Here is a 25,294-nt window from a genome sequence, read left to right on the forward strand (position 1 = left end):
TAAATGTACAAGCAGACAATTAATGCAACTCTAATGCATGTTATGGGAATGAAAGGATGTCAGGACATCCTGATTCAGAACATTTTGTTCAAAGGAGATGCACCGATCTAAATGAATAATCTATCAAAATAAGCTCTTACATGTGTAACAATAAATATAACATTTGAAAACTTACAGCTCAACATAGCAAATAATTTCAGATATAAGGTATCTTCTGCAGTTCATTTTTATTTTAATGAATTTCAGGATTCATATAGTCTCAATAGAGAAAACAGGTGGTACAAGGTTTATAATGCATTAAAATCTATGCATAAAGAGCTTAATGCAAGCATTTTACAAAGGCTTTGTATAATACTTTGAGATAATTTCTTCCTGTAGGTATAATGCTATACACATAAAAACACTCTTAAGGTATTAGCAATCCCTGCTTAAGGATTATATTTCTTTCGAGCTCGGTTCTGTTTAAAATTGCATTGTAGAACACATTTTAGGGAGTACTGTTGAGAGAATTTACAGTAAAGAATCTTTTAGATTTTCCCTGCTTAAGAGGCCTGCCATTTCATTAAACCTTTAGAGTCCTACTAGAAATTTTTTTAAAGGAATGCGTGTTAAAGTGGCAAGGACACATGGGTAAAAAATTCCAAAAATAAATAGTTTTCTTCTGCAGGAAAAGGTGCTCTGGATGACAAATGGTTAATGACTTCCAACTCGGTCCCTGGGAATAAGTCGCAGTTCTGATCCGTGTTTTAGGAAAATATTTCCTGCAATAAAAGATTACAAGAAAACTGGTTATTAAAAGCATACAGAATGTTCTTAAAAGTGTTCATCTGACACGACTGTCTAAACTGTTTATGCTTCCTACTTTTATGTAATATTTTGTGCATCCTAAAAAAACACGATGCAAACAAAGCGGCTAGTGATTTCAGAGACGCTCATGTTTTTCTATTCTAAATGTGTTAAATACTTTGAAATCATTACGGTTTTGAACCTGTATTGTGTGAAATTCATTTATACAAGGTTATTTCTTCCCAGAGTTTAAAGGAAATATTTGCATACGAGTATCTTATGGTGTATATCAACGTCCATGTAACTATTTTCCAATATAAAATATGAACAACATGTCCTAACACAGCATCAATTGTGGTTGCTTTTCCCCTCTTGCCTCCTTTGTCAGAGGAAATCTATGATTATTTCTCAAATTCTGATAAAGGAACAGTTATAAAACTTGGTAACATCAATCACTGGGTGCCACCTACTTAATTTTATTCAATAATGATTTTATTCAGTTCAAAAAAAAACTTGGGGCATTAAAATTTCCATAGAATCCAAATACTATAATTAATCTAAATAACCAAGATTGAAGACTCTGATTCAGTCTTTTTCATTGCTTTACATAACTGTAGAATCAACAGAACAAAAAGACTGGGTATTCAATAGTTTTAGACTAAACACTTTTCACCCTTTGCACTGCAATTCATAACTAGCAAAACTGGATGCTAATTGCCTTCCTTGCAGTTTGTGTAGGTCATACATGAAATGCATCTGCCAAGTCTACAGCACATAATCATCTCTAAAATGAAGAGCTCATACTGAAAAGGCATAATGACGGCTAGTGAGGAAAGTGGACAATTCACACTGGTATGTGGTGCTCTTCTCAGGTTAGACAAAAATATTGCAGTGGTAGAGTAAAAAGAACATGACTCAACATTTAGCGGTTCTGTAGTTGATCCCATTCTCATTATTAACATTTAGAGTTAAATGTACTGATCATTAACATTTAGAGGCTAAATTGGATAAGCATCCTGTTCAGTTACAGATTTTTGAACTCAATTATAAGCGAACAGAAACAGGAGAACTTAAGAACATTAAAAAAAGGAGCAGAAGTAGGCCACATAGCCCATCGAGTCTGCTCCGCATTCAACATGATCATGGCTGGTTTTGGGCTTCAATTCCATTTTCCTGCCCACCCTCCCTTTTCCCTTAATTCCCTGAGACACCAAAAATCTGTCTATCCCAGCCTTAAATGTATTCAACTATAAAGCATCCACAGCCCTCTGGGTAGAGGGTTCCAAAGATTCACAACCCTTTAGGTGAAGTAATTTCTCCTCATTTCAATCTTAAATTATCAGCCCTTCATCCTGAGACTGTGCTCCCATATTTTAGATTCCCTGGCTAATGGAAGCAATCTTTTAGTGTCCACCCTATCAAGCCCATTCAGAATTTTGTAGGTTTCAATGAGATCGCCTCTCATTCTTCTAAACTCCAGAGAATATAAACCCAATTTACTCAGACTCTCATCATAGGACAACCTCCTCATCCCAGAACATTCACTAGTGTACCGCCTCCAATGCAAGAATATCCTTTCTTCAATGTGGAGACCAAAACTGCACACAGTACTCCAGATGGAATCTCATGAAAAACCAACCGTAACAAGACTTTATTCTTGTACTCCAATCCCATTGCAAGAAAGGCCAACACGCCATTTGCCCTCCTATTTGCTTGCTGCACCGGCATGTTAACTTTCTGCGTGCCTCGTACAAGCACGCCCAAAGTTCTTTGAACATCAATACTTACAAGTTTCTCACCTTTTAAAAAATAGTCTGCTTTTTTAATAAAATAACTTCACATTTTCCTACATTATGTTCCATCTGCCATCTTTTTGCCCATTTACCTAATCTCTTTGCAGCCCGTGTTCTCCTCACAGCTTACCTTTCCACCTAGTCAGCAAACTTAGATACATTACTCCATGTCTCTTCATCTAAGTCATTAATATAGATTGTAAAAATTTGAGGCCCCAGCACTGATCCTTGCAGCATCCCACTAATCACTGCCTGCCAACTTGAAAAAGCCCCATTTATGCCCACTCTGTTTTCTATCCATTAACCAATTCTCTAACCAAGCTAATATCTTCCCCCAACTCCTTGAGCCCTTATTTTTCCTATTAACCTTTGCACCTTACCGAACGCCTTTTTGAAATCCAGGTATACTACATCTACTGGTTCCCCTTTATCTGCCCTATTCGTTACACCCTTAAAAAACTTCAATAAATTCATCAAACAGGATTTCCCCTTAGTAAACTACGCTGTCTCATTCTATCATACTATGCTTTTCTAAATGCAATGTTAAGACTTCTTTAATAATAGATTCCAACATTTTCCCAACAGCTGACATTAGGCTAACTGGCCTGTAATTCATTGTTCTTTCTCCCTCCTATCTTGAAAAGTGGTGTAACATTTGCCAACTTCCAATCTTATGGGACCATTCTTGATTCTAAAGAACTTCGTATAATCATAGTTAGCACATACATTATCTCTGCAACTATCTCTTTTGGAACCCTAGGGTGTAGGCCATCAGGTCCCACGGATTTGTCAGATTTTAGTCCCTTAAGTTTCTCCAATATTTTATCTGTGCTGATATTAATCTCCCTAATTTCTTCACTCTTTTTAGCCCCTAGGTTATCGTCTATTTGTGGTATGGAACTTGTGTCTTTTACTGTAAAAACAGAAACAAAATAGTTGTTCAATGCCTCCACCATTTCCTCATTCCCCATGATACTTTCTCCTTTCTCTGCTTCTAAGAGTCCGTTTACTTTAGCTACTCTCTTCCTCTTTTTATGCTTGAAAAGCTCTTACAATGTTTTTATATTTCTGGCTTGTTTACTCTCATGTTCTATTTGGACTATGCCATTCTGCCTCTTGGGCCTGAATCAATTAAGTCACAGCTGATCTGTATATCAACTGCATGTAGCTACCTTTATCTCTGAGACCCTTACCCAATAAAATGCTATCTTGAAAATGTCAAATTACCCAGCATGCGAATTCCAGATTTTTCACAACTCTTAATAAAAAAAGTCCTTCCTGATTTTGCTCTCAAATGGCCTAATTCTAACTTTAAATTATGGCCCCTCCCATTAAAGATTCTTTGGCTAAACATTAACAACAGTAGCTTCTCTATATTAATCTTATCAAATCTTTCATCATTTTAAGCATCTTAACTACATCAACCCTCAACCCTGTAAACTCAAGAATATAAGACAGGTTTAGGCAACCTGTCCTCCACTTTAAGGCCTGGTGTAATTCAGATGAATCTGTGCTGTTCCCCTTTCAAGGCCAACATATTGCTCCCGAGGTGCAGTACCCAAAACTGAACTATGTATCCAAGATAGGATATGACTGCCATCTCTTCCTTTTGTATCACAGCCACTTTAAAATAAAGGGCAACATCTACTTAGTATTAAAAACAAAAAACTGCGGATGCTGGAAATCCAAAGCAAAACCAGAATTACCTGGAAAACTCAGCAGGTCTGGCAGCGTCGGGGGAGAAGAAAAGAGTTGACGTTTCGAGTCCTCATGACCCTTCCACAGAACTGAGTGAATATAAGGAGAGGGGTGAAATATAAGTTGGTTTAAGGTTGGGGGGGGAGGGGGAGAGAGAGAAAAGTGGGAGGGGGTGGTGTGGTTGTAGGGACAAGCAAGCAGTGATAGGAGCAGATAATCAAAAGATGTCACAGACAAAAGAACACAGAGGTGTTGAAGGTGGTGATATTATCTAAACGAATGTGCTAATTAAGAATGGATGGTAGGGCACTCAAGGTACAGCTCTAGTGAGGGTGTGGTGGAAAGACTAGCAGGGCATAAGAGATTTAAAAATAATGGAAATAGGTGGGAAAAGAAAAATCTATATAAATTATTGGAAAAAACAAAAGGAAGGGGGAAGAAACAGAAAGGGGGTGGGAATGGAGGAGGGAGTTCAAGATCTAAAGTTGTTGAATTCAATATTCAGTCCAGAAGGCTGTAAAGTGCCTAGTCGGAAGATGAGGTGCTGTTCCTCCAGTTTGCGTTGGGCTTCACTGGAACAATGCAGCAAGCCAAGGACAGACATGTGGGCAAGAGAGCAGGGTGGAGTGTTAAAATGGCAAGTGACAGGGAGTTTGGGTCATTCTTGCGAACAGACTGCAGGTGTTCTGCAAAGCGGTCACACAGTTTACGTTTGATCTCTCCAATGTAGAGGAGACAGCATTGGGAGCAACGAATGCAGTAGACTAAGTTGGGGGAAATGCAAGTGAAATGCTGCTTCACTTGAAAGGAGTGTTTGGGCCCTTGGATGGTGAGGAGAGAGGAAGTGAAGGGGCAGATGTTGCATCTTTTGCGTGGGCATGGGGAGGTGCCATAGGTGGGGGTTGAGGAGTAGGGGGTGATGGAGGAGTGGAACAGGGTGTCCCGGAGGGAACGATCCCTACACCCACCAACCCCCCCCCCGACCTTAAAACAGCTTATATTTCGCCCCTCTCCTTATATTCACTCAGTTCTGTGGAAGGGTCATGAGGACTCGAAACGTCAGCTCTTTATTTCTCCGCTGATGCTGCCAGACCTGCTGAGTTTTTCCAGGTAATTCTGTTTTTGTTATCCACTTAGTATTGGTGATTATTATTTGTACATGGGCACTAGTTTTTTTGTGCACCTGGCCACCCACATCCCTTTGCTTTTCCACAGTTTTTGCCATTTAGAAAATATACTGATTTGTCCATTCTGTATCCAAAGTGGATGACCTGACACTTTGCCACACTGAAATCCATCTGCTACAGTTTTGTCTACCCACTTAACCTGTCAAAGTTCCTTTGAAACTTTCTGCTTAATCGATACAACTGATATAAAGCAAATGTTTTGCATTGCAAGTCGGCCATCTGCGGCATCATTCACATACAAAATATTTTGAAAAGCTTATAAGTTGATATATTTATTGCACCAAGGAGGCTGAAATATTTCCTGTCATCGATCATCAGTCTGCAGTCATGGTTTACTGGGCAGCATTCATCCCCATGATCCTATATGCTTCAAAGACTGGACAACCTGCAGCAGGCATCTCTAAGCACTGGAGAAGTACCATCAGCAGTCCCTTTGCAAGACTCTCCAAATCTGGTGGCATCCTCTACCAGGCCAACATTGCTAATCACTTAAAACCAGCTCCACTGTGCGCGATATGTTGGTCGTATGCCTGATACCAGGCTCTGGGAACAACTGTTCTAATTGGAACTCAGTCATGGCAGGAGACTCCCGGAGATCAGCAGAAACGCTTTAGGGATGTCTGTAAAGCATCACTGAAGAGATCAAATAACCATGCCAACACATGGTAGTCTCTAGCTTATAGCTGACCAAAATGGAAAAGGTTTATTCAGGAAAGCACTGAATGCATCGAGAGATTTCATCAGGAGCAAGCAGAGGCAAAGTCAAGGCAGCGGAGAGGGCACACAAACTTCAAAACATCTCATCTGCCCAACCCTTCGAGCACCAACTGCCCCACATGTGACAGAGTCTGCAGATTATGCACTGGAACTATTAGCCATCTCCAAACCCAGTAAACCAGAGTGGAAGCAAATCATCCTCGATCCCAAGGGTCTGCGCAAGAAGAAATTTGCAGCATATGCATCAAATTATATGCTGTGAGGGTCACATATCCATATTATAGTGAAAGGGAGAAAAATACAAGAAAGCAGTAACACAAAATAATGAATGTTATAAAGGTGAAGAAAATGGATGAATCTCTCTTACCAAGTTCATAATGGGGTCTGATCACAAATCATCAAGTCAGATGCTGTAGATTTGTGATTCAGCACTATTTTAAACCAAAAAAAAATAACGAAAAGCCATGAAGAACCACTCTTTGTAATGGCTTATGATCAAAGATAATCGTTGTCAGCAATGAGTGAGTGGACTCGGAAACTACAAAAAAAAATGCAAATTTATCAATGACACAAAGGTAGGCACTATTATAAACAGTTTAGTTGGGAACATAAAATTACAAAGAGAGATTAACAATTGGGTAAAATTTTGGTAAATAAATAGTAAAATGGTTGTAGGAGGATGCGGTGGCAGGGATCTGATATGGAAAGGGGTGATTAGGTCCATAAGAGGGGTTCTACGCTTGGAGGTAGAAGGCATGGCTGAGGTACTAATTTACATATGTCTTTACCAAGGAAGAAGATACTGCTGAAGTCACAGTGAAAGAGAAGGTAGTTGAGATATTGTATGGGTCAGGACTTGATAAAGAGGAGGCATTAGAATGATTGGTTGTACTAAAAGTTGATAGGTACCTTGGCACATACGGGATGCATCCGAGGATGCAAAGGATAGTAAAGGTAGAAATTGAGGAGGAAATTGGCAATCCAATTCGAGGATTGGCCATAATCCTCCAATCATCCTTAAAAATAGGGATGGCGCCAGAGTGCAGAATTGTAAATGTTACACCCTCGTTAAGTAAAGGGTTACAAATGAACCAGCAAATACAGGCCAGTCAATTTAATTTCTGTAGTGGGAAAGCTTTTCAAAATGATAATCCAGGGCAATATAAACAGTTATTTGGACAAGTGCAGATTAATTTAGGAAAGCCAGCATAGATTTGTTATGAGGAAGTTGTGTTTAACTAACTTGATTGAGTTTTTTTTTAAATGAGCTAACAGAGGGGATTGATGAAGGTAATGCAGTTAATGTGGAGTACCTGGACTGCCAAAAGACACTTGATAAAGTGCCATGTAATAGGTTTGCCAACAAGCATGGAAAAAAGAACAGTGGAAGCATGGATACAAAGTTGGCTCAGTGACAGGAAACAGAGCATGGTGCTGAATGACCATAAGACATAGGAGCAGAAATTAGGCCATTCGGCCCATCAAGTCTGCTCCGCCATTCAATCATGGCTGTTAAGTTTCTCAACCCAATTCTCCTACCTTCTCCCCGTAACCTTTGATCCCCTTACCAATCAAGAACCTATCTATCTCAGTCTTAAATACACTCAATGACCTGGCCTCCACAGCCTTCTGTGGCAATGAATTCCATAGATTCACCACTCTCTGGCTAAAGAAGTTTCTCCTCATCTCTGTTCTAAAAGGTCTTCCTTTTACTCTGAGGCTGTGCCCTCGGGTCCTAGTCTCTCCTACTAATGGAAACATCTTCCCCACGTCCACTCTATCCAGGCCTTTCAGTATTCTGTAAGTTTCAATCAGATCCCCCCTCATCCTTCCAAACTCCATCAAGTATAGACCCAGAGTCCTCAAACTTTCCTCATATGTTAAGCCTTTCATTCCTGGGATCATTCTCGTGAACCTCCTCTGGTCCCTCTCCAGGGCCAGCACATCCTTCCTGAGATACGGGGCCCATAATTGCTCACAATATTCTAAATGTGGTCTGACCAGAGCCTTATAAAGCCTCAGCAGCACATCCCTGCTTTTATATTCCAGTCCTCTCGAAATAAATGCCAACATTGCATTTACCTTGCTAACTACCGACTCAACCTGCAAGTTAATCTTCAGAGAATCCTGGACTAGGACTCCCAAGTCCCTTTGCACTCCAGATTTCTGAATTCTCTCCCCATTTAGAAAATAGTCTATGCCTCTATTCTTCCTACCAAAGTGCATGACCTCACACTTGCCCATCTGCCACTTCTTTGCCCATTCTCCTAACCTGTCTAAATCCTTCTGCAGCCTCCCCGCCTCCTCAATACTACCTGTCCCTCCACCTCTCTTTGTATCATTTGCAAACTTAGCCAGAATGCCCTCAGTTCCTTCATCTAGATCATTAATGTATAAAGTGAAAAGTTGTGGACCCAACACTGACCCCTGCGAAATTCCACTAGTCACCGGTCGCCATCCTGAGAAGGACCCCCTTATCCCCACTCTCTGCCTCCTGCCAGGCAGCCAATCTTCTATCCATGCTAGTACCTTGCCTCTAACACCATGGGCTCTTACCTTACTGAGCAGCCTCCTGTGCGGCACCTTGTCAAAGGCCTTCTGGAAGCCCAAGTAGATAACATCCATTGGCTCTCCATTGTCTAACCTGCTTGTTACCTCCTCAAAGAATTCTAACAGATTTGTCAGGCATGACATCCCCTTGATGACTTTGCCCGATTTTATCATGCACTTCCAAGTATTCTGAAATCTCATCCTTAATAATGGACCCTAAAATCTTACCAACAACCGAGGTCAGGCTAATTGGCCTGTAAGTTCCCATATTTTGCCTCGCTCCCTTCTTAAATAGGGGGGTTATATTAGTGATTTTTCTGTCCTTTGGGACCCTCCCTGACTCCAGTGATTCCTGAAAGATTACCACTAATGCCTCCACTATCTCTTCAGCTATCTCCTTTAGAACTCTGGGGTGTAATCCATCTGGTCCAGGTGATTTATCCACCTTCAGACCTTTCAGTTTTCCTAGCACCTTCTCGTTGGTAATGGTCACCATACTCACTTCTGCCGCCTGACTCTCTTGAGCTTTGGGGATGTTACTCGTGTCTTCCACTGTGAAGACTGACACAAAGTACCCATTCAGTTCCTCCATTTCTTTGTTCCCCACTACTACTTCTCCACCGTCATTTTCCAGTGGCCCAATGTCCACTTTTGCCTCTCTCTTACCCTGTTTATATCTAAAAAAATCTTGCAATCTTCTTTTATATTACTGGCTAGTTTACCCTCATGTTTAATTTTCTCTGGCCTTATTTCTTTATTAGTTGTCCTCTGTTGGTCTTTGTAAGCTTCCCAATATCCTGGCTTCCCACTGCTCTTCGCCACACTGTATGCTTTCTCTTTAGCTTTTATGCTGTCCCTGACTTCCCTTGTCAGCCATGGTTGCCTCGTCCTCCCTTTACTATGCTTCTTCTTCCTAGGGATGAATTTTTGCTGTGTCTCCTAAATTACTCCCAGAAACTCCTGCCATTGCTGTTCCACTGTCTTTTCTGCTAGGCTCATCTCCCAGTCAATTCTGGCCAGCTCTTCCCTCATGCCTCTGTAATTGCTTTTATTCAACTGTAATACCGTTACATCTGATTCCAGCTTTTTCCTCTCAAATTGCAGGGTAAATTCTATCATATTATGGTCACTTCCTCCTAAGGGTTCCTTCACCTTAAGCTCCCTTACCAACTCTGCCTTATCACTACACATCACTAAATCTAGAATTGCCTGTTTCCTAGTGGGCTCTACCACAAGCTGCTCCAAAAAGCCATCTCGTAGACATTCCACAAATTCCTTTTCTTGGGATCCACTACCAACCTGATTTTGCCAGTCTACTTGCATATTGAAATCCCCCATGATCACTGTAACCTTGCCTTTCTTACATGCCTTTTCTATCTCCTGGTGTATCTTGTGCCCCACATCCTGACTACTATTCGGAGGCCTGTACATAACTCCCATAATGGTTTTTTTACCTTTGCAGTTCCTCAACTCTACCCACACAGATTCTACATCATCTAACCCTACGTCGTTTCTTGCTATTGATTTAATTTAATTTCTTACTAACAAAGCAACCCCACCTCCTCTGCCAACCTGCCTATCTTTTCGATAGGATGTATATCCTTGGATATTTAGCTCCCAGTCCTGATCCCCTTGCAGCCATGTCTCCATGATGCCCACCACATCATACCTGCCAATTTCAATCTGCACCACAAGCTCATTTACCTTATTTCGTATATTGCATGCATTTAGAGACAACACCTTCAGTCCTGTATTTCCCGTCCCCTTTCTCATTGTCGTCCCTTTATCTGATATGCTTGTGAATGGTTGTTTTGCAGACTGAAAAAAGATATAGTGGGGTTCCCCAGGGGTGGACCACTGCTTTTCTGGATGTATAATAACGACCTGGACTTGGGAGTACAGGGCACAATTTCAAAATTTGTATGTGATACAAAGGTTGGAAACATTGTGAACTGTGAGAATAGTGATAGATTTCAGGAAGACATAGACAGGTTGGTGGAATGAGCAAGCATGTGGCAGATGAAATAAAATGCAGGGAAGTCTGAAGTGATACGTTCTTGTAGGAAGAAAGACAAGAGGCAATATGAAATCAAAGGTGCAGTTTTTACAGTGGGTGCAGGAACAGAGACACCTCGGGACCTATGTGCACAAATTGTTGAAAGTGACAGAGCAAGTTGAGAAAGTGATTAAAAAGACATACAGGATCCTGGGCTTTATAAATAGATGTTTCGATTAAAAAAAGCAAGGAAGTTATGATGAACTTTATAAAACGCTGGTTCAGCTTCAGCTGGAATATTGTGGCAAATTTGGGCACCACACATCAGGAAGGATGTAAAGTCTTTAGACTGGATACAGAATAGACTTACACGAAATATTCCAGGGATTAGGGATTTCAGTTACATAGACTGGGATTGGAGAAGCTGGGATTGTTTTCCTCACAGAAGAGAAAGTTCAGAGAAGATTTAATAGAGGTGTTCAAAAATCATGAGGGGTCTGGATAGAATAGATAGGGAGAAACCATTCCCATCCGACAAGAGGACATAGATTTATGGTGAGTAGCAAAAGAAACAATGGTGACATAAGGAGGAACGCAGTGAACGGCTTGGATTTGGAATGCATTGACTAAGAGCCTGGCACTTGCAGATTGAATTGTAGTTTTCAGAATGGGATTTGGATAAGCACCTGAAGAGAAATAACTTGCCGGGCTACTGGCAAAGGGCAGAGGAATGGGACTTGCGGTGTTGCTCTTGCAGAGAGCTAGCATGAACACGATGAGCCACATAGCCTCCTTCTCTGGTGTGGGCAGTCTGTGATTATATGAAGTGGATTTTATTGTAAATGTGAGGTCATCCACTTTGGACATTAAACGGACACGACAGGATGTTTTTTTAAATGGGTAAAAACTAGAAACAGAGGACAGCCAAAGAGACTTGGAGGTTCAAGTATATAGGTTATTAAAATGCCATGAACAGGTACAGAAAATAATCAAAAATGCTAATGCAATGCTGGCCTTTCAGCCCCTCAGTTTATGCCAAATTTTATTCAAAAATTCTAATCATATTAAAAGATCTAATTTTTACATTAAAATTAATTTGCTGACATTGAAACTTTTACATTCTCATTTTATGTATTATAACATGTTAGCTGGAACTTCTTATAAGTAGTCTATGATCCACTAACATCTGTGAAACCTTAAGCACATGTAAACAATGTTTTTTCTACTTTTCCTAGTAAAATCATAACTTTTTTTTAAACTGTAGGCTGGTTTGGCCACACTTGCATTCAGGTTTGCAAAAAATTTTAAAACAATTGCTACCTGTATGGATCATAACCTATATACTAAAAATCTTGCATATGGTTCATGTTTTTGTTCACAATATATTTCCGAATCATGCTTTATTGATTGAAAGCTAGCGCCACTTTGTAACAATGCATAAACCACATATCAACATTTTCTAATAGGTAAACAATGTCACCTTTCAGTCATAATTTGTTAAGAGTTCAGTGTTGTTTTGAAAAAAAATCCATTATCTTCTCAGTAACTGAAATTTCTAATACTCAAAGCAGGGTTTACAATAAAATTTAAAATGCAACAAAAAAGCACTTTGCAATAATGTTACATTTATCAATCAACTTTCTTTTATGTTTTCACTGCTATTAAATCACATCTTCACTGCAGCTACAAAATATCTAATCCTCCTAGCCAGTAATTCTATATCTAAGATGTCTGCCTCTAAATGGTCCTGTTTAATACAGGCTCTGATAAAGAATGAAACATAGATACAAAAGTAAATGAATAGATCACACAAATACCAATCCTTTACAGTTTTCACAGAGTAATGGAGAGAATTGCATATTCCAATCACTTAAGTATCAGTAACAATTCCAGAATAGAATTAAGTAAAAACAGAATTTGATTTAATCAGAGGCTGGGAATTCTTCAATGCGTAACTGACATCCTGACTCTCCAAAGCCTGCCACCATCTGCTCAGGAGTGTGATGCAATACTCTGCACTTGCCTGCATGAGCTCTGACAAAACTCAAGCTCAACATCATCCAGGACAAAATAGCCCACTTGATTGGCACCCCATTCACCACCATAAACATTCACTCCCTCCACCACCAATGCACAATGACAGCAGTGTGTATCATTTACAAGATATATTGCAGAAACTCACCAAGGCTTCTTCCACAGCACCTTCTGAACCCGCGACCTCTATCACCCAGAAGGACATGGGCAGCAGATACATGAGAACACCACGACCTGAAAGTTCTCCTCCAAGCCACACACCATCCTAACTTGGAACTATTCATTGTTCCTCCATTGTCGCTGGGTCAAAATCCTGCAGCTCCCTTCCTAACAGCACCGTGGGTGTACCTACACCACATGGCCTGCAGTGGTTCTAGAAGGCAGTTCACCACTTTCTTCTTAAGAGCAATTAGTGATGGCCAATAAATGCTGGTCTAGACACAGCCACACCACATGAAACAATTTTTTAAAAACTGTATATCAGTAGCTCTGATATTATCTCCTACATGGCATAAATACACCTATGAATATAAAACATCCTCAAACGTACTGCAAACATTTAAACATATCTGCACAGGGTATTCATATTTTGGCTATTTATATAGAACACAACAGGAGAGAGAAAGACATCAATTCAGAAAGGAATTGTAGAGGCTGAAGAATTAGAAGCTACCACGACAAGTTATTAATCTTCAGTATTAATCTTCAGTATTAACTTAGTTAACTATCCCTTTAGTTAAGCAACCTCCGCTGCCAGAATTTGTCTTCTGGAAATAACCAATAACTTAATGCTTTTAATTTGCAGCAGTCCATGAAACATATTGATATGCTTAAAGGTACACTTATTAAAATGTTCAGTGCCAAGTAAATTAATAATGGGAAGACAATTTTAGTTGTTGAATTACATTGACTATTTTAATTTGTTCCACCTTATTAATTTCATTAACTTGCAGATAAAAACTACAGTAAAAATTATACAGAACTTAAAAAGCCATAATACTCATATCTCGATGATATAGAAAGTTATAATGCTAAATAGTGAACACTACTGGGAAATGTATAGTCTTGAATGACCTTAAATTTTTTACTTAAAAAACACAAATCGCAAGCTTGTGAATAGTAATAATATGAAAGATAAATAACTTAAGAATGCAACAATACCATCTCCTACAATAAACTAATAATGGGAGCTGAAACTCAGTTAAAATGTAATACTAGTTTTAGCTGCTCTGTACATTCTTATGAATACAAAATGTAAAAACAAGCATCCCAAATTTACTGCTGACTTTTAGCAATTTGAGTGTTGTGGTACAATTTTTAATTGGATTCTCAATTTTTTGGTTTCTGTTATTTATGAACCATCAAATTAATACATTCCTAGAATTATTGCCACATGTCAATTATCCCTAAGCAATCCCCAAGTTAATTGTTTATTTAAATTATGTGTTGCCCTATCATGAAATTTATGCAGACACATTTCAAAAATGTTGTTTCATGAGTAGGGGCTCTCAACTATTTTTCAAACCGCTGTCTCAGACAGTTGTGCTCATCAGTCCTCAAGGACAGCCTGCAGAAAAATGTGGAAATTTGAATTAATTTTATATCTATCCCCAGTTGCTGGTCCAGCACCTGCACATTGTCATCTTCACAATTTGCACTGATGTAAAATCAAAACCAGGTTAAAATTTCATGAAAAAAGATTACACTTGTGACATTCTAGTCTTTCTTTATTGACCAGTTGCGATTTTATCTGTGTGTCAAGTTCTACATAACCTATTTTCATGTCTAAAATGTATAGCCTGCACATTTATTTTTCTTATAGCTGATTAGCATGCAGACTGTTAATATGGCATATTGAACCCAGAGCCCTGTGCATGCAACCACCAGATAAACCTCTCTCTCACACATTGATACGTAGTGATTGTAAATATTAAAGGATCTGTGTGTCCATAAGGTAGACCTTTACAAAATGCAGGTGCCTCAACTTCTAGTACTGCAAGGCAAGCTAAGGTAAACATCAAACCTCAGCAGTGAGTGAGAATTCTAGATTAAGTTGCTCTAGGTTATTTGCAACTGCATTTCTATATTGCTATCTCAAAACAGCATGAATATAAAATAATGAAATACAAACAGAAAATGCTGGAAAAACTCAGCGGGTCTGACAGCATCTGTGGAGCGAGAAACTGAGTTAACGTTTCGAGTCTATATGACCCTTCTTCAGAGCTTCTTCATATGACTTATTGATCTGAAAGGTCATGGAAAAGAAGAATGCCTTGGGGAAATTCTTTGTCCCAATACTGTGGAGCTAAATGCTGAAAAGGGAATTTTAAAAAACTGATATAAAATTAGCTGCAAAATACAGCAATTACCATGCTGATCTCTTTAAATCCATTTCCACATACAACACTGTCAATAGCAATTCTGATATTTTATTTTAAACCTGGCAAACCAATTTCTATGGGGTAGGTTCATAACTCTGTTATTGCTGCATAATCTCTAGGAAATTTGGTGCAAATCCAAATAATATTATCTGAACTTCATTTAAATGGTCCAGCTGGGCAATTGGCTAGTTTCCATTATCAGTTAAAAACACCAATAGGTGAAATATTGGATTCTCAAACTGGCATAAGGAATTCCTTCCTACATTTCTACATAGGGCATCAGTTTTATTACCACCAACAACCTCCCACACCTCCCCAGCTAAAGAGTCAGGGCTTGGTCTCCTGAGGAAAACACCAGCTACCCCGCAACCATTTTATGGCAATTGGCTGTTAATAGACTGTAGACAGAATTTCCACTCCTAAGGAACACCAAGTACAGCCACATAAAGCTGCCGGCCAATCAGAGGTACTTCAGAGGCATGCAGCATTTGATCAGGATTTGGGTCACTGTTTGGAGGTCTTGCTGGGTGCCAAGCTAGCAGGCCTTGGCGAGGAGGGTAGGTGCTGGGGTTTGAGAGGCCAACAATGGGGGTCCGTTAAGGAAGAATTCCAATCCCCAACTTCCCCACCACCAGCTGGTGCAGGGAAACCTACCGGGCTGGCCTCTTGGGCCTCTCCCGCCGCCAGTTAAATCTCAGCAGCAATGAGAAAAGGCCCTTGAGCAAGAATTAATTGGCCCATTGGTGGGTGGGCCACCCAATGCAACCCCATCCACTGCTGGTACAATGGGGCAAGGGTGAGGGGTGGGGGGCAGGCAAAAGGCAGGCCACCAGCCGGATTTAACGAAACCCCAACCCCACATTTGCCTACCTTCAGCCTGCCACAGGGGGATAGTAGAATCCTGCCCAAAGTGTCCTGAGAATATAGTAGAGGAGTATCTTCATCCAGTTTTATCTACTCCAATAGTTATTAGAAAAAAAAACTTATGTTCCTTCTCACTGATCAAATTTATTTTAAACTAGACCAAGTGCACATCACCTCATTCATTTCTCTGGAGGCTTCTTTACATCCAGGCCACTGAATATTGGCTATCGTTCACACTGCCTTCAATCAAATATTCAGGGAAAATAAAAACCAATTATTTTATTAATAATATAATTATAATCTAGATAACAAGGTCTCACCTTTAGTGTTCCATTAACAGCTTATTGTTTCAGAACACAAGGCGGGTTACAGGATCTTTCGCAAATAGCAAGCTTCATATCATTTTGTTGCCAGAAAGATTAATAAAGACATTTAATCTTTATGTGTACTTGTATTTTAAACACTGTGCAAAACATGCACTTCATGCCCGCAAGTAATAGTTTCTGTAACACTTTTTCTTCCAATATTTAGAATGGAAACATTCTATAAAAACTGTTGTAATAGGTCAACCAACAGTCACGGAATCAACTTTTTCACTCAAAATGCTTTTTTTTCTTTTTATTTAATATGTCCCTTACTCTTGAATTGAGTGAAAAAGGTCGTGCAAGAGGAGGGAGAGCAACCAGTGACTATGCTCTAATTGGGAACTAATGATGTTGGTGAAGAAAGGCTTAAAGTATGGCAAAATGAGTTTAGGAGATTCGAGTTTAGAATGTTATGACGTTGGACGTTATAAGATGGTTAGTTTTGTCTCCTTTCATTCAAAGTAAAATGGAGTAGTAGAGAGGGACATGTGACCTCATACAAAGTCTGACCGGAGACAAGTCCATGTGGCCTGGTTGCCATGGGGACAGGGGCCCAGGCCAAAACTTGAAAGTAAGGTGCAAGCTTAAACATCTGAACATGAAGGAGAAGGCAGTTGTGGTTGTTACTTGTGGGCACAAAAAGTTTTGGGGAAGACAACCCACAACAGGTGCCTCTGTGCCAGGAAGAAGAAAAGGTCTGCTTTTGGATTGGAAGGGCTGGTGAGGACGGAACCCATGCTCGAGGAAACAAGGATTCTTATAAGTTAAAGACCATAGAAACACCAGAGGGTGCCTTGCAACAGGAAGCCCATTTGATTATACTCAAAGGGTTTAGTAAATGGGACTTTGTTTAAAAGGACATTGGAAGACTCACCCTGGTGAAGCAGTGAGAAGTGATTCTGCTAGAGCCAGGAGGAACTTTGCACTTTGCACTGGACTACAATTCTGCGGTTTGGTGTAATGTATCCGGCATGGGGTTTTCAGGTGTATTAAGAAGTTACTCAGAGTGCCTTTTCTGCAGTTCAGTGCATTAGTTGCCTACTAAGTACTGTCTAGTCTATTTTGATTTTAGTGTGTTTGTTACAATAAAAGTCTTAAAACGTGAAATCTTGTCATGTGATCTTTTGAGTCAGTCACTGGGAAATCCAGATATCTTTTAAAAGTTATTGGTCTCCATGGGAATCATAACAAAGCAGAGTTTCACAGGTGCTAATCTCAGGATTACTTCCTTAGCCTTACAAGGGAAAGACAAGACAATTACAGAAACCAATGCACAGCTAAAGATGTGGTGTCATGGAAGAGCAATAACATTTTGTTAGGTATTGGTACCAGCATTGGGTTGAGGTGGAAGGGGAAAATGGCACACAGGACTGGGAACAGTGGGATGTTTTTAAAAAGGTTGCAAAGCCACTGGACAAGGATGTTCTATTAAAAAAAGGCAACTACTATTGGTTTTAGGATGTCATAGAAAATCAATAAGTTGGAATTAAAGATCAGGGCATACAAGGACCATCATAAAAATAATGAAAACACGAACGATGGCACATGGAAACAATGAAAGAGGCAGCTTTTTTGACTTGGGTTGAAAATTGATTAGAAGGTAGGAAGCAAAGAGTGAAGATAAAGAGTAGGTACTCAGATTGATAGCATGTGACAAGTGTTGATCCCCAGGGACGTGTTCGGGGGCCTTGATGTTTCACCATGTTAATTAATGACTTGGATGAAAGAATTGAAGGTTGCATATCCAAGTTTGCAGCTGGGATTAAGTTAGGAAAGACAGTAACCTAGAACACAAGTAAGCCATTCAAGCCCCGTAAGTCCATTCACTTCTATTGTGACTGATGTGCATCCTAACTCCATTTACGTGCCTTGGAACAGTGTACCTTATTAAACTTGGCTAGTAAAGATCTATCAATCTCTGATTTAAAATTAACTGAGCTAGTAACTACTGCTTTTTGTGGGAGAGTGTTCCCTCTGTAAGAAGGCGCGTTTCCTGTCATCTATCCTAAATAGCCTGGTTGATTTTAAGCCCCTTGCCTTAGAATACACCAACAGACCACGCCAGCAGATAGAAATTAGGCATTTTCTCTCCCAAAAGGCTGTGGATGCAATGACAGTTCCAACTTGCAATACTGAGATTGATCAGAATTTTGACCCAGAAATTAGGAAAGATGCATCCTTCTGACTTTGGTTGAAAGGTATTAAGGGATATATGGAGCAAAGGTGGGTAAATGGAGTTCAAGTTCGGATCAGCCATGATATAATTGAATGGTGGAACAATGTCCAGAGAGGTTGCTTAGTTACACTATGCTTGGTTATCAAGGCTTGGGGTTAATAATTGGACTGCCAAATGATTAGATAAACCTGTCTACAAAAGTTCCAATTTAAGCCAAAGCTAAAAGTAATGCAGTATTGTGCACATTTTGTCATTGCCATGATGAAATAAACAGCACAACTGCAGCCAAACCAGTGTCAGATATGAAGCCACTTGGAGGAGTCTCACAATACTTTTATCTATGCAATGGTTGCAGTTACACCAATAAAGAAAAAAATAATGTCCAGGATGGTCATCTTTAAATTTCCAATGTTAGAAAAAGCCAATTTCCAAATCAATACAAAAGTTCAGAAACTTCACTGGCTTTGTTTCGCATTCATTCATTGGATGTGGAAGTGTTAGGCCAGCATTTATTGAACATTGCTAATTGCCCGCAAGAAGGTGGTGGTGAGCTGCTTTGTCCTACTTCTCCCAGATTAGAAAGTGGTTAGAACAAGGCAGTATAAATTGATAATGCTCCAGTGTCAAACAATACCATGGCTACTGCACTAAATTTTATCGCGTGTTGAAGCAATTCAGTTCATTTCGCAACTTAGCTCTGGCTGAGATGATGTTAAAGATCCTGGAGAAAAAGGTGCCATTAATTTTATATGCAACAGTGACTTCATGATATACAAAATGTATTTTGTGTGCAAGTTTGCTTCAAATTTAAACTGGCCAAATAGAATACATAAAACAAAAAAATTATAACTTAGTGAGGAGTAATGACATTGAAAATACATTAAAAGTGCAACCGACAACTCTCGGGAAAATACTGTAAATAAGGTGTCTCCAGAGTTAAGCCATTCTGATTTTAAGTATAAACTCATGATCCTATTCTGAAACATTCAATTATTTTTATATATATAGCACAAATACTTATACAGGAGTTCCTCAGGGTAGTGTCCTCGATCCAATCACCTTCAGCTGCTTCATCAATGATCTTCCCTACATCATAAGGTCAGAAGTGGGGATGTACGCTGATGATTGCACAATGTTCAGCACCATTCGCGACTCCTCAGATTCTGAAGCAGTCTGTATCCAAATGCAGCAAGACCTGGACAATATTCAGGCTTGGACTGACAAGTGGCAAGTAACATTCGCACCACTCAAGTGCCAGGCAATGACTATCTTCAACAAGAGAGAATCCAACCATCGCCCCTTGATGTTCAATGGCATTACCATCACTGAATCCCCCACTATCAACATCCTGGGGTTACCATTAACCAGAAACTGAACTGGACTAATCATATAAATATTGTGGCTACAAGAGCAGGTCAGAGGTTAGGAATCCTGCAGCGAGTAACTCATCTACTGACACCCCAAAGTCTGTCCACCATCTACAAGGCACAAATCAGGAGTGTGATGGAATACGCCCCACTTGCCTGGATGAGTGCAGCTCCTACAACACTCAAGAAACTTGACACCGTCCAGGACATAGCAGCCCGCTTGATTGGCACCCCATCCACAAACATTCACTCCCTCCACCACCGATGCACAGTAGCAGCAGTGTGTACCATCTATAAGATGTATTGCAGGAATTCACCAAGGCTCCTTCGACAGCACCTTCCAAACCCACCACCACTACCACCTAGAAGGACAAGGGCAGGAGAGAGATGGGACCACCACTACTTACAAGTTCCCCTCCCAGTCACTCACCATCCTGACTTGGAAATGTATTGCCAATCCTTCACTGTTGCTGGGTCAAAATCCTGGAACTCCCTTCCTAACAACACTGTGGGTGTACCTACACACCACATGGACTGCAGCCGTCAAGGCAGTTCGCCACCACCTTCTCAAGGGCAACTAGGGAGGGCAATTAATTCTGACCCAGCCAGTGAAGCCCACATCCGTGAATGAATTAAAAAAAAACAACTATTAATGTAGTGGTTTGGAAACTGCTCAAAAAATCATAAAATTCATTCCATTATAAAATTGGTGGAATTGACTACAACGTTCCAAAAAGATTGTCAATTTAAAAAACTTTACTCACCTGCAGTTTGAGCAGGGTTGATCCCTATTCCATCTGCAAAGAAACAAATTCACCTTAAATTATCACAATTCCAGCAGAAAGGCGCCTTGCCTTTTGAAAGAAAAGTAGATGGTAATACAATTGAATTACACTTAAAAATAGTTACTATTTGGAATATACATATTGAAATGATACAAATTCTGTAAAATTAGTATGCAGTCTTTGATAAAACTGCTATATTTAGATAGCTATTTAGTAAATTGGTTTCAAGGCCCTTATAATTTTCTTTTCGAAAACCTTCATTTACTCCTATGCTTTATGGCAAATGCTAGAAAGTGAGCATGAAGACAATCTTGAGAGATAGCAGAAAAAGTGAGTATACTGGTATATACATTTAACATTTAAGATTATCCAGCGATTTAGCAGGCATGTTTTATGCAATCAAAATATTTTTTACAATAGCTTTAATATTTGTATTAACATGTTTCTATTTGGTGTATTTCGAAGCAATGTCACATTGCTTCAATTTTCTAAAATTATGTCTGCCTTTAAAAGCATTAAAGCCATCTTGCTCAGTGCGCCCACACTACTGTAATGTATATTGCGTACTTAATGAAATACTACAGTAATAAAAGTATTGACATCAATGTTAATTTGCAACCCAAATTTTCAAATGCTGCGCCATCATATTTCAGGCTGTTAAACATCCACTGTATTGCAATTATTCTGGATTTAGGATCTGCCAGTGTCTGGCAGAAAGCACTGAGCTAAAGATCAAAGTGGCAAATAAACATTCATCTTTAATGTTATTGTAATAAAATGTTTAATTATTTTCTTACCATTTGTTATGATAGCACTGCTTGCTGCAGGCACTTTAAACTGAAAACAAAAGACATTAAAAATATATAAAAATTTGCACTTTGAAAAGATTTTTTTCAGAACAGCGAGATTATGAATTCCTGTAATATGGTTTCTGGAGATCATGCAAAACTGGGTATGAGTAAGGTGTTACCATCAAAATGGATTATATATCTTGACTTGCGTAGGAGTCAAAATGTTGCATCAATGTCACTATAACTGACACTAAAGGGCCTCTGTATTAACAGCAATTTTAACTATATTATTCTCTCCAATTTAACACATTTACTTTAAAATACTTAAAATGACATGCAGAATATACTTAAACCTTTAAAATAATTGGAGACCATCTAATATTGTGTTTTATTTTAAATGCCTCTCCTCTTCATGTCTCTCATTATCACGCTCAAATCTCTGTCCAGAATTAAAAGCTGGAGACAGCCAGGATTTCTGACAATGCCTGTGCCTATTAAATATCAGAATTGTTATTCTGAGAAAAACGTTCATTGTGCAAAAATAAGCTATAAACCTGTCACTTCATACCCGTATGCTTCTTTTTCTTCCACCTACTACAAACCACAAGTGCAATCATCCCAAACCTAATTTGTCATAAAACGTATGTAAGCAAAATTACTTTTGAGGCCCCAATACCCAAAAAATGACTAATACTCTTCCAAGAAGAAATCTTTTGCATATACACAAAGCAAATTCTTTAACCATAGTTTCATACTGAAGTATTGAGAAAGGGCCAGCAGCAGAATGTTAGTAGAAGAGACTGACATCTGTGCCATGTATTTGAAGATTAGTAGCCCAAGAAGGTAATGTGTCACCCAAATGGGAAAAGTCCAAATGGATTTCTGACATCGAGGTAAGACTAGATATAGAACAGAAAAGACAGACACAATAGAGGGAACAGCACAATGACACGCCAATCTTGTGACATGTTGGATGCATGTTCAACTCCACAATACAAGTTGACTAACATCTGGTTTCTATAAATGGATGATCTGAGTCAAGGTACGAGTAAATTGAGGGAGATGGTGGCAGAGTGATATTGTCACTGGACCAGTAATTCAGAGGACTAGGCTAATGCTCTGGGGACAGGGGTTCAAATCACACCATGCTAGCTAGTGGAAATTAAATCCAATTAATAAATCTGGAATATAAAGCTAGCCTCAGGAATGATTACCATGAAAACAATCATTGCTTTTTGTAAAAACCCATCTGGTTCACGAAAGTCCTTTTGGGAAGGAAATCTGCTATCCTTACCAATCTGGTCTACATGTGACTCCAAACTTATAGCAATATGGTTGACTCTTAACTGCCCTCCAAAATGGCTTAGCAAGACACTCAGTTCAAGGGTAATTAGGGATAGGCAACAAATGCTGGCCTTGCCAGTGATGCCCACATCCCATGAAAGAATAAAATAAAGCCTTGTTATATATTTTTTATTTGTCAATAAATTAGCATTGCTTATGGAAGTCAAAGTTTATACTAAAATAAAAGCAAAAAACTGTGGATGCTGGAAATCCAAAACAAAAACAAAAGTAACTGGAAAAACTCAGCAGGTCTGGCAGCATCTGCGGATAGGAACACAGTTAACGTTTTGAGTCCAAATGACCCTTCAACAGAACTAAGTAAAAATAGAAGAGGTGAAATATAAGCTGGTTTAAGGGGGGGGGGGGGGGGGGGGGGGGAGACAAATAGAGCTGGATAGAGGACCAGTGATAGGTGAAGATAACCAAAAGATGTCACAGACAAAAGGACAAAGAGGGGTTGAAGGTGGTGGTATTATCTAAGGAATGTGCTAATTAAGGGTAGAAAGCAGGACAAGCAAGGTACAGATAGCCCTAGTGGGGGTGGGGTGGGGTGAAGGAATCAAAAAAGGCTAAAAGGTAGAGATAAAACAATGGATGGAAATACATTTAAAAATAATGGAAATAGGTGGGAAAAGAAAAATCTATATAAATTATTGGAAAAAAAGGGGCGGGATCGGCAAGGGGGTGGAGATGGAGGAGAGAGTTCATGATCTAAAATTGTTGAACTCAATATTCAGTCTGGAAGGCTGTAAAGTGCCTAGTTGGAAGATGAGGTGCTGTTCCTCCAGTTTGCGTCGAGCTTCACTGGAACAAGGCAGCAAGCCAAGGACGGACATGTTGGCATGAGAGCAGGATAGTGCGTTGAAATGGCAAGCAACAGGGAGGTCTGGGTAATGCTTGCAGACAGACCGAAGGTTTTCTGCAAAGCATTCACCCAGTCTGCATTTGGTCTCTCCAATGTAGAGGAAACCGCATTGGGAGCAACGAATGCAGTGGACTAAATTGAGGGAAGTGCAAGTGAAATGCTGCTTCACTTGAAAGGAGTGTTTGGGCCCTTGGACAGTGAGGAGAGGGGAAGTAAAGGGGCAGATGTTGCACCTTCTGCGGTTGCGTGAGAAGGTGTCGTGGGAGGGAGTTGAGGTGTAGGGGGTGATGGAGGAGTGGACCAGGGTGTCCCGGAGGGAACGATCCCTGCGGAATGCCGCCGGGGGGGGGTGAAGGGAAGATGTGTTTGGTGGTTGCATCAGGCTGGACTTGGCGAAAATGGCAGAGGATGATCCTTTGAATGCGGAGACTGGTGGGGTGATAAGTGCAGTGATAAGTTGTCCTCACTTATCACCTCACCAGCCTCCGCATTCAAAGGATCATCCTCCGCCATTTCCGCCAACTCCAGCATGATGCCACCAACAAACACATCTTCCCTTCACCCCCCCAGCGGCATTCCATAGGGAACCTTCCCTCCGGGACACCCTGGTCCACTCCTCCATCACCCCCTACACCTCAACCTCCTCCCACGGCACCTTCCCATGCAACTGCAGAGGGTGCAACACCTGCCCCTTTACTTCCCCTCTCTTCATCGTCCAAGGGCCCAAACACTCCTTTCAAGTGAAGCAACATTTCACTTGCACTTCCCTCAATTTAGTCCACTGCATTCGTTGCTCCCAATGCGGTTTCCTTTACATTGGAGAGACCAAACACAGACTGGGTGACCGCTTTGCAGAACACCTTCGGTCTGTCCGCAAGCATTAGCCAGACCTTCCTGTCGCTTGCCATTTCAACATTCCACCCTACTCTCATGCCCACATGTCCAGCACTACTTATCCCACCACCCCCCCCTTAAACCAGCTTATATTTCACCTCTCTTCTATTTTTACTTAGTTCTGTTGAAGGGTCATTCGGACTCGAAACATTAACTGTACTCTTCTCCGCAGATGCTGCCAGACCTGCTGAGTTTTTCCAGGTATTTTTGTTTTTGTTTCAAAGTTTATACTGTTTTATAAGGACAAAAGGAGACACTTGTTGAATGATGCTCTTTCCCCTTCCAGACCCCTCCCACTCCCATCCTGATACCTTACCAATCAGGATCAAGCTGTCTCGTTTAAATTTCAAACAACGCTTGGCAGTTAACCGTCAGTTAGCATCCTGGTGCGTTCTCCACGGCAACGGCTCTAGCAATCAGGATCCACTTGCCAACCAATCAGCACTCTCTTCTTATACAATATAAATTGTTGTCTCCCCGTATATTGATATTCTTGCAAGCGTCTAAATGTATGCAAGACGAAAAGCTTCGATATGTCATTTTTTTCAGCAATAATTAATTGCTTTGGAAAAATCTAAAACTGCGAATCATTGCAAAGCTGATGCATCTAAATTCCCCATGAGATTGAATACATGCACACCTATACGACCATACAAATTAGGAGCAGGAGTAGGCCACTCAGCCCTTCGAGCCTGCTCCAC

General features: G+C 40.1%; 1 protein-coding gene across 2 annotated transcripts in view; it reads right to left on the minus strand.

The window, feature by feature from the left end:
- Positions 1 to 210: 210 nt before the first annotated feature.
- Positions 211 to 25,294, minus strand: part of ufm1 (ubiquitin-fold modifier 1) — a 45,379-nt gene continuing 20,295 nt past the window's right edge. The window contains exons 4-6 of one of the 2 annotated variants that reach the window (XM_041198595.1): positions 21,497 to 21,536; positions 20,679 to 20,711; positions 211 to 761 (exon numbers count right to left, since the gene is read on the minus strand). In XM_041198595.1, the coding sequence (XP_041054529.1) occupies positions 694 to 761; positions 20,679 to 20,711; positions 21,497 to 21,536 (141 nt within the window). In that variant the 3' untranslated portion in view covers positions 211 to 693. Of the gene's footprint in view, positions 762 to 16,190; positions 16,247 to 20,678; positions 20,712 to 21,496; positions 21,537 to 25,294 lie in introns of those variants that run through there. The other variant, XM_041198596.1, reaches the window with a different exon arrangement.

This window comes from Carcharodon carcharias, chromosome 11, assembly GCF_017639515.1.
Source record: "Carcharodon carcharias isolate sCarCar2 chromosome 11, sCarCar2.pri, whole genome shotgun sequence".
Taxonomy (NCBI): Eukaryota; Metazoa; Chordata; class Chondrichthyes; order Lamniformes; family Lamnidae; genus Carcharodon; species Carcharodon carcharias.